Source organism: Aptenodytes forsteri, unplaced genomic scaffold, assembly GCF_000699145.1.
Source record: "Aptenodytes forsteri isolate BGI_AS27 unplaced genomic scaffold, ASM69914v1 Scaffold5, whole genome shotgun sequence".
Classification (NCBI taxonomy): Eukaryota; Metazoa; Chordata; class Aves; order Sphenisciformes; family Spheniscidae; genus Aptenodytes; species Aptenodytes forsteri.
This window is the reverse complement of record NW_008795672.1, coordinates 6,698,543-6,709,198: the sequence shown is the minus strand read 5'-3', so window position 1 is coordinate 6,709,198 and position 10,656 is coordinate 6,698,543. Positions and strand designations below refer to the sequence as shown.

The window sequence follows — 10,656 nt, the reverse complement described above, 5'->3', positions numbered from 1 at the left end:
TTCCTTCCACCTTCTATCATGTCTTTTGTACTTCTAGGAAAATCCTGCTGAAACCAGAGGTACTTGTAAGCTCATAACCATTTCCCTTAGCAAACCAAAAGTGTGAGTGAACCAGCTGAAACTCCTGTCTTTCTTACATTTTTTAAAGATTTCATGCTCAGTTGAGTGTTCCTCTCAATTAAATGATTATATTGTGATTCCCTGAAAAAGACTGTGAAACTGCAGAGCGTTTGTTGTTGCCTTCAGTGGGGACAGGGTGCCATTCAGGATCCGGAGATCAAACCTGTAAACAGGTCTAGATTTTAATAGATTTTAACACTTGAAAGTTTAGTTGTGTCATTTATAAATATTACTTAGTTTCTGACAGCAGTTTAGCCAGAGTTCGGATCCAAAAAGAGATGAATGAGGAGAAGGAAGGACACGCTGGTCTGTGGCATGGGCCGGGGTAGGGACTGTGTCTTCTAATAGGAGATCTACGAGACATCCAACAACATCAACAGGTGATAGGCTCAAAGCAAAGAGAGATGCTTCTTGACACAGTTCAGTGGTGGAATGCCTCACTTGTTTCATGAATATAAAATTGTTTTATATTCACGGGCTTGTATTAAATAACGTAAGATGGGAAAAATCTAAATTAGACCTCTGAGCAGAAATGGAGAATTCGTTGGATTTAAATACCAGTGCCACTCATACTTACGTACTTTGAGATCATGATTGCTAGTCATACGCCTTGTCCTCCGAATTAATTGGACATTACGAACTTTCTTCCTCACAAACCCCAATATTAGAAACTTCTGCAACAAACTGACTTTTTCTGGACTTGCTCATCTGTCATTTTTATTTCCAGAAATGGCTCCAAACCTGGCAAACATTTGTGATATTTGAGAACACACCAAAAGGAGTGAAAATACTTTGGACCATCCCGGGTTTTTTTTATAAGGGATTCTTTACTGGGGATATTAAAAAGGTGTCAGGATACCTCAGGTCCTGTCATAAACACTAGAGAAATCAATGCCTTAGTCTGTTGATGTCATGCACCATTGCAAGCTTTTAGCGTCAAAGACTGGTATTTCATAGCGTCTATTACTTGGCTCCCAGCATTCATAAAGCATATGGTAAACATGTTTTGACAGTGCCAGTGCCACACTGAATCATAAATTATATTTGTGTGGAAAAGCAGCATGTACAATAGGAGAACACGATGAACAAGGTGCCTGTCGTTTGTTGATTTCCTAATACTTTTGTTTCTCCCAGTAGGCTTCAATTCTCCACGCAGGCTGCTACGCATGTGCAATGACTCACGTTATGGCTAAGTGGCTGCTGTGGTTTTGGCACTCCAGCTATATGCACTGACCGTACCACGTGTCTCTGCATTGCAGGAAGCTGATGAAGCACTGCTGTGCAACCTGGAGCTGCAGATCGAGTCCCAGTTCCTGCAGGATGACATTAATGCCACAAAGGACAGATACAAGAAGGTAACAGGCTGAATTTGCCATCTTCTTTAGATCTTCCTTCTAGAGACGTGTGAAGCTTTGCCCTTCTCCATGATCTGTTCCGGTGGCAAATTAAAGCAAATCCCGTTTGTATTTTGGTGGGTAAATACAGTGCTATAAATTTTCAGTGTGCACAACAGCTGCAGTGTGGAGGTCAAGCCCAACAGCTGGATGACCGCAAGGGTCCGAATTGACTCTCTCAGGGCCCAATGTCTACACCTGTAGCAATGGCTTGAATTTGTTGTCCTGTTACCATGATTCAACCCAACGTGCTGGTCAAGCTGTCTTCTATTTCATGCTAAGAAGCTATTGCTTTCATCAGAGGGGGATTCCCAATTTTCTGGGCCAGAGCATTCCAGTTAATCAGCAGAAATAAGCCTGTGGCCATATGATTATGCTGCAGCTGACTAACACATGCAGCCCCTTTCTCCTTCCTGGGAGAGCTGTGAGGCTTGGTATGAGGCCACTGTCCCATCTTTGCTGCTTTTGAAAGAAGAGGCTCACTTTTTTGGACCACATCCAAAGGTATTTGTGATCCTCATTTTGAAAATCTCCCGTGAAATCAGAAATCACAGCATCTTAAATTAAGACTATGAACTATATTGTCACTTAGCCAAATGCCCCCTCAGCATGATGAAACTGTTAGCACACGTGCACTCAAAATCGGGTCTAAAACAACATTCCAAAACCAAGTCTGAACATGAACTGGACTTTTATATGCTGAAAGAAGTAAATACCTCGGAATAAGCCCGAGAAGTGGAGCACATTGAAGGGTGCACCTTGCTGTGGCACTTTATGATGAAAATGTTTTTTTACTTCACCACAGAACCTTATGGAAATCCAGACCTATGTCAATGTTTTGCAACAGATCATCCAGACAACCCCTCGTGTGTCCCCTATAAGCCCTGGCATATGTGAGGTAAGCACAGCTGTCGGTAAATACATGCTGCTCTAAGTAAGAAAGAGTCACTCTTTATTCCTCAAGCATCCCAGCTCCTCTAACTCCCACTCCAAAGTTAGATGAAAACTGCAACAACTGTGAGTAAGTACTGAATATGAGAGAAAAAACTAATTGTAGCTTTGGAAATATGTATTAGCCCCCAAAATGGCTAGTTGAAAGGTAGTTGAAGTAGTCGTGCTTCCTATCTGAAGGAATATTTACAGAGAGAGTAAATCTTGTCCTGAAGGGGCGAGACGTGGTGAAAATTTGTAAATCAAATAAATTGGTACAGACTAAATGAAAACTTGGCGATTCCCACCAATGTGAGTGGCTATGCCAAGGAAGTTTATTAGTTGGAAGAAGATATGAACAGCTACATCTACAGGGTCTAATTTCAACATAAGCTGTACTTCTACAGTCCTGCCATCTGGCATCTTTTATTCTTAAAGCTATGCCACAGGGGTTTACTTGAGGTTCAATACCCATCTTTTTATTTGTCTTTTGTCATTTTCTATTTGTCTTTACAGTTTATTTCCAGTAGTGGAATTTCTTTTGGCTCTTTTTAAAAGAGTGAAACATACTTTCCTGTACACATGTTGTTTTCTTCCAACCAGGAAAAACTGATAGCGGAGAGGAGGATCCCTGTTCTGCAGAGCCAGCTGGAGGAATACAAGAGCATCCTCTGCCAGCTACAGGCACAAAAATACAAACTGCAGACAGAGGTACTGCCATAACTAGCCATAAACACAACCATGATGCTCATGAACTCTGCTCTTTTTATGGCCACATGGTCTTCAACAGGGTCTGGTGAACTCAGTTGACTTGGAGACTTGGTGATGTGTTTTTCTTTTTCCATCTTCTTCTTCAGCTGCTTCATTCTCATTCTCTTGGTGGCCCAAATCATCAGGTTTAGGTGGCCAGGGAGGGCTGTAAGTATCGTAGCCACAATGAAGCCATCTTTGCTTATCAGAGTAGCTGGTGGGAGAAGGTTTCCACGTTGTCACTAGATTTCTGTGGGATAGAGTCAGCAGGAGGCTGTGGATGGAGATGTCACATGGGGCTGGTCTCACTTTCTTTCTTACTTACTGAGCTCGGGCTGGAAACTGGCTCCATGAAAAATAATGGGGGACCTTCAGGGCTCTTCCCAGTCCCCTCCATCAGTGCCACATCCAGTGCTGAGCTTGCTGTGAGAAGGAGTGGACAGACTTGGTAATTAAAACTGAACGTCCTTTGAAATAGGCATCAAGCTACATTTGGCATCCTGCGTTCATCCCTGTCACTACTAAGCACTAGGTCAACACCTCTCCTGTGCTTAGACACTACCAGAACCAAAACCACCTGCTTTTTGCCAATTCCACCTGCTATTTGCCATAAATCAGCCTTCCTCCTCCAGCCAGCGTCTCTGAGCAAGCATGCAGTGCAGGGACAAGGGTGGCAGGAGATGGAGGAGCAGCTAAAGGCTACAGTGAATAGAAACCAGTCCTGTGTAATTGCCAATGGCAGGTCTACCTACACGCAGTTGAATGTTTCTTAGTGGATAGGGATGGAGAATGACCACCTTATGCCCCCCAAATACTGCTGCTTTTGTGCCTCAAGCTGTCCGTCCGGGGTGGGGGGAGTGATATACTGGCATAAAGCACCTTTTGGTGGGATTTTGGACTCCTCTGGACAGTCAGAGCAGCAGCTCTTAACTTCCTGAGCGTAACTTCTCTCACTAGGGCACTCGGGGACAGTGCTACCCCCAGGTCTTTTCCTTGGTCTCTTTTTCATGTTTGATGCTCTGGTGGAAAGGGCACGTGCACTCTGGGAAGGGCAAGAATCAATACAGTGATAAGTGAGATAATGAATCAATATAGAAAAAAGGGGAGAAAATCAGCCTTCTGCTGGCAGACAGAGTGAAGCACTCTTTGGGGAATTAATAGTGCTGCTTTCAAAATCAAATCTTCACGTCCCATTTAGAAAGAATTTATTAATTCATTCCTTCTCGTGCCTTGAGATTAAAAGAGTGAAATAACTTTATGGGTGGAGGTCGATGACATGGTTGCTTGTGACAGTGAAGGCCGGAGCTGATGACTGAGATGTCCTCCAGCTCCCTTGCTTTCCTGTTTCTGGACCTGGTAACCATGTCGCAGAGAGGTTATCGACCCCACCTCGTGAGCACTAGACACTAAAGGGGTCTGTGGAACCTCTTGGTCCACTGGTACGCTGCAATATAACCAAACTAATACCAAGGACTTTTGACACTAAAGGGGTCTGTGGAACCTCTTGGTCCACTGGTACGCTGCAATATAACCAAACTAATACCAAAGGACTTAGCTCCTAAATTTAGGCTCTTAAAAGGTTTTTGAAAATCTTGCCTGTAACATATAAATCAATCAATTATTAAAGAATCCATTAGTCAGTTATTGCCCCATTAGCTTTTTGTGAGTGGAACTCTTTAAAAGCTATTTGAAAAGGAAAAAAAAAATCCCAAGTGATAAAGTAACTATAATAAATAGCCAAAAATAGCAGAAGAAAGTGAGAGCAGAATTACACTGCCAAATATCCCACCTGTAACGCCTGCCCCTTGGTTTTGCAAGGGACTCATCGCCACCTCCTGGTTGATGCGCATTCCAATGACTGGCATTGAGGCCTTACTGCACAGCAGTTTTATTTTTATCACTGCAGTAAAAAAGCCAAGGAATTGAATTCAAAAGGGAAGCTTTTTATTTTAAAAAAGACCCTTCCTTAACCTTCAGTGCTTGGTCTGCGGACCACAGAGAAGGAAGAACTGGTTTTGCCCGGGCACATCTTCCCAGTTAAGCACTTCTGGTCTCCTCGTAAGACACTGCCTGCTCTGCCGAGGCCGTCCACGGTAAGCTGCAGGTCACACAGCGAGACATCAGCCAGCCTCACCCGCATGGGAAAGAAGACATCACACAGCTGTTCCCCTGGTTCATGCCGATCCGGTCATGCTTATTGTGGAACAGAAGCCTTGGGATAGATAAGGGGGTGGCGGGGGGAGTTATTGGTTGGGAATAACCAAACAAATGCAGTGAAACTGCCACTGTGTTTCAGCAGTGCAGCTTCACACATCGTAATAAAATGTCTTGCCTTTAATTACCCTTGAAATATGGGGATGCTGAATGCTTCAGAGCTGCTGCTTTCACCCACCAATTTTGTTTACCAGACAACCATGCTGGAGCAAGCGATTAAAAACACCCAGGAGAGTTACGATGATGAAATTCAGCTTTACAATGAGCAGATTGAAAACCTAAGGAGGGGGATAGAGGAGGCCGAGAGGACCTTGGAGAAGTACACGACCGACTGCCGCCAGCTGGTGATCTACCAGCAGTCCTTGGAGAATGAGCTGGAACGGTATAAACGTGTCATCGAGAACGAGGACAGCCGGTAAGGCTGGATTTCTGGACTCTCCCAAAGGGGCCAGTGATCTCTTTTATCTCCTTGAAAAATGTATGTTTAAGGGCGTTTGATCCACCCAAAGCTATGGCCATTTCACACCTTTCACTGGTAGCTATCCAGGGACAGGAATCTAAATAGATGCAAAACCTGGTCAAGCCTCTGCCAAGGAAAGGGTGAGAGCCATTTTGGGCTTCTCCTTTCCGTACAGTCTCCTTTCCATATACTGTCCTGGCGTCAGCGCACAGAGGTCAGGAGCATACGAAAGCAAACTGAACACCCTCTCCACTGCCCGGGTGTTGGTGAAGCTTGCTGGGGCATTACAGGCAGGTTGATCTTGCAGGGCTCAGACAGGGCAAATGCCCTGTAAAGCAAAAACACTCTTCACAGCAACCCCATTCTTCAGGCAAGGGGGGAAAAAAGGGTAGAATGTAAGAAATTTGCAGGGATTTGGGTTGTGTTTAAACCTACGGAGGAGCACTGGCTCCCTCTAATGTCAACCATCAGCCTCACAGGAGAAAAGGAGCTGGGCTTTCACAGCAGTGCCCGGTGCCGCCTGCGCAGGCAGATACAGCAGGGCCAGACCCCGGAGCGCCCAAACCGCTGCTCTGGGGGTTGTCCAGAAGGTGCAGGGGAAGGACACTCATAAATAGGCAATCTCACGTGTGGGGAACAGATATTTCATCAATTTTCAGTGCCTCATTTTGGACACTGCATTCTGGTTAGGAGTATCCGATCAGGGTAATTCTCAGCGCCAAAAATCAAAATGTGCATCTATTGCATCTCTACGCAGGGTGTATATCCTCCCTACAGGCCAAAATATTCTCTCAAATTCTAGCAGAGCAGATTGGAAAGGCCACAGATATAGTAACTGGTTTGCATATAGGCCAGCCTCCCAGTTTTAATTTTTAACCCTTAATACCACTGCCTCCTCAAATATTTTCCAAGGAAGACTGCTCAGTTTTCTTCTTGCCCTTCTGAAGTTAGGCATATGCAGGTAACATTGTAACGGCTACCAAATTTCATATTTTACCGGCCAGCATGTACAGCTCTTGCTGACCTCTGGTAGGCATGGATTGACTGTTTGCCCATCCAAAGTCTTCCCACCCTTTCAAAGTGCTGTGCTAAATTACAAACCCGTTGCTATTGGTTTTAATTACTGGTGTACTTTACCTAATGGAGCAGCCCACGTCTCCTGCTGGTGGAAACCAGCCTAACTCCTGCAAAGGTGCTGTGGCTGTGTTGATTTTCCCCAGACAAGAAACAGGCTCCCGTCATTCTCTTTGAATCCTCACCACAGAGAAATACATTTCTTTAACCTCCATGCTTCATTTTGTGCAATATTTCACTTGCTCTTGGTGGAAATGAGGGGGAGAGATCTGACCGATGCGCGTCTTCTCCGGCAGGTTAAACTCTGCTATAGCAGGAACGCCAGTCACACTCTTCACGCAGATCTATAGACCTGTCCAGCCTCAAGCTTCGAGGGGAAGAGGTAAACCTGTGACGTCTTCCTGTGTCTGTCAAGAGCAGCATCATTGTATTTTAAGCTGTTTGTTCCATTTATCTTCCATACGAACCAGCCGTGACAGCCTGACTCGAGGCTGGATAAGTAAATGCAACGATTTCAGCTTACCTCAGCTGGCTTTGGGACAAGCTGCCAAAGGCCAAAACCACAAGCAAAAGAGTTTCTTTGCTAATTTCTGCAATTTACTACTTAGGCCAATCAGTAGAGCAAAGTCAGAAGGCACCTGAAACTATGGAAAGAGCTGGGGGTTTTGTGCTGACTTGTTGTGAGTCGTTGGCCCACACTTTAGTCACATGCAAAGAGCATGTTGAGTGCTGCAGGCAGGCAGATGACACTTTTTTGGGGCTTGTTTATGTCCCGTAGCCTGGTTTCCTCTGAATGGTGTTTCCTCCGAATGGTGTTTCCTCCGTGTTGTATGATTGCTTGTTAGAATTAGGGTGCTTGTAAACCTGGTGACAAGGAAATGGCCAGGACTAAGCTAGCAAGGCTGCTTGTAACAAAGAGGGGAGTTGGTTCATAGAAAGGTGCTGTAGGTACTAACATATGGGATGACTTACTATAGCTTAACTCCAAGGCTCACTGGGGTTTTACTAGCAACAAACTGCCCTGAGAACGGAGATAAACCGTCAAATGAGGTTTTTCTTTGGTATGCAGCTGTAATTTTTCTAACTGCTCTGCGAACCGTAGCAGTTTTATATGAAATGGGTCCATAATGCACGAGGCCAAATCCTCAGCAGCTGTAAATAACTACTGTCCTGCAAAGTGTTGTTTTATACCCACTGAGGATTCGGCCCGTCTCTAACCACACCTCTGCTTCCTACCTGCAAGGCAAGCAGGGCATTTTATGTGCATTACTGTACCTGTGACATTGCACAAAACAGGTGCCTTGGGGAAAACATATTAGTATCTGTCTGTCCCTGTGTTCCCCTAATTCCCAGTACCAACCTCTGCCTCCTCTGCTCTAGCTGTTCATGCCACGGAAATCAGTAGCCTGCCTGCACTCCTGCTGCTGCTGCTGCTGAGCTGTCATGGGGGTCTGTGGCTACTGACTGCCCAGGAGATCAGAAACACAGCCTGCGGGCAGGGGGTCCCTCTGCGCAGGCCTAGAGCTCAACGTCACTGTTCGAGTGATGCCAAAATGTTGCTCCTCAGCATCGCACCGCTGGCTGGGCGGCTGCTTAGCTCTGTGCCTGCCGGCCGCTCGCTGCTCCCTCCTGACGCACCTCCCTGCATCTGCCCATACCCAAAATTGCCGTGACGGGAGGTGCCTGGCTCACTCTTAGCCCCCCCCCCAGGACACAAAGGCGAGGCGTCCCCCTGCTGAGCCCATCTTCAGAAGCGCTGGAAGAGTTGGTGATGACACTCACCTTTCCCGTCAGGCCTGGACCGCTCACCCAGCAAGCCTGCATTCAGTGGGAAGGTTTTAAATAGAACTTTTTGGGGGGGGCATTTCCTCCCTAAACCCTAGCAGGAGTTGTAAACGCCAGAAAAGCTATTTCTGCTTAGTCCTGCTGCCAGGCCGTGCCTCTAACTTTGGGCACCTGGCTTCAGTCTCTGCCATAGGAGATGAGGTTTCTTGTCGAGTTAACAGGGCCAAACCCTGCCACGATGCCTGGGAGGAAGGTCCTGAGCCCGACTGCAGCAGCAGGTGCTGAACGCTCCTGCTGAGCATTAATGCAGGCCTGATAGGTGAACGTTTTGTGCAGCTGCCTCTCTTACAGGCACAGTTGTCCTGTCCTCACACTATGCATGGCAGTGGCAACCTCAGATGCAAAATGGCTACTTGGCTGAGGGGGCCCACGCAAAAGAAGAGGCTGTTTAATGCGCTGATGGAAGCTGTGCTCACATTTACTGCTGCATTCAGCTCTCCACCTGTAGCAGTGAGGGTGAGAGGCAGCTCTAGCATTTGCAGCAACTGTGTTCAGCACTGTTTGTTGTTTGCTCTGTTTTGATTTTTCCCTAGATATCACCCAGGCCGTGCAAGACATTGCCAGTGTAAAGCCCAGACAAAAAGCTCTGACAAAGAAAGTTGCCAGGAAAAAGGAGTTGATGTCTAAAGACATATCCAATGGTCTCTCGCCTGAAAGAATGTACGAAAGACCTCTGGAAGGTTTTGACCAAGATCAGGTGGAGTTTGGGCACGAAGACTCAGTCACACGTGAACCTGAGCAGGAAGGATTAGAACTTGATGAGAAAGAAACGGGCCCAGAGGACGTACCTGATGGAGCCCAGATAAGTAAAGCCTTCGATAAATTGTGTAACATTGTGAGGGAGAAAATAAGAGTCTACAAGAGACCAGAGCCTAAACCTGATGCCCATCCCAAAGGGCGTTACGTGCTGGTAACAGGGGAGGAAGGCTATGAAGAACCTTGCATCTTGGCCCCCTCCATCCCAGCTGGGGGAGGGATCACAGTTTCCACCAGCAATGGGAAGGTGATGAACGGTGGTGAGGTGGAGCCCATACCAGAGCTGCCAGAACCTGCTGAACCGTCAGAAAAAGGGGTTATCTGTGAAAGGAGGGAAGAACAGAAGGAGGAAGAGAAAGAAGACATGCTTGAATGGGACAAAAAACCAAGAGCAAAAATCGAGGAAATCACAAAGTATCTGGACATCTCTGAGCCCGAGACAGTTCCTTCCCCTGGTCTGATAAGCCCAACTGAGCCAGAAGTCCTTCGAGAGACAGAATATGATCGAGAAGATAAGCAGGGCCTTTTGTTCAGGGAAGCAGCCTTGCCTGGCTCCATGAGCTACGAGAAGGTGGAGGTGGTGGAGTCCATCGAGAAATTTTCAGACGATAGAATTCAGACGTACGAAGAGACAGCGATGATTGTGGAGACGATGATAGAGAAGACAAGCAAGAAGAAACCAGGTGACAAAGGTTCTTAAGTGACACACACACCCCCCCTTGATAGTCAACTTGTCTGGCATAGTTATTAAATGACTGTTTTTTTTTCCTGACCGAATGATACAGTAGTGAGATTTTTGCTGTTTGGTATGGAACAGATAGGTACCTTGATGGCAATTCTGTCTGATGTAGGCTCACCTTTGGTGCAATGACTGTTAGAGCGCTCCAGGGCAACAAGTAATAGGCACATCCTATGCAACTGATTTTCATGATTAGGACAAGTTGAAATTAATTATTATTACAGAGCTGCCCAGCTTTCCACAGTATCCGGAACAAATTTGCGTATTCTTCTACTGCTCCTATAGCTGCCGTACGATACCCCAGCTCTCAGACAGCTGCAAATGTTAACTTGTGACATCTGGTTCATTTAATAAAAGTTTTGCCTTCTACAGAA

General features: G+C 46.1%; 1 protein-coding gene across 1 annotated transcript in view; it reads left to right on the top strand.

The window, feature by feature from the left end:
* Nucleotides 1-10,656, top strand: part of BFSP1 (beaded filament structural protein 1) — a 21,803-nt gene extending 11,147 nt beyond the window's left edge. Inside the window, exons 3-8 of the mRNA XM_009282546.1 lie at nt 1,380-1,475; nt 2,320-2,412; nt 3,048-3,155; nt 5,603-5,823; nt 7,239-7,324; nt 9,321-10,656. Of these exons, the coding sequence (XP_009280821.1) occupies nt 1,380-1,475; nt 2,320-2,412; nt 3,048-3,155; nt 5,603-5,823; nt 7,239-7,324; nt 9,321-10,243 (1,527 nt within the window). The 3' untranslated portion in view covers nt 10,244-10,656. The remainder of the gene's footprint in view (nt 1-1,379; nt 1,476-2,319; nt 2,413-3,047; nt 3,156-5,602; nt 5,824-7,238; nt 7,325-9,320) is intronic.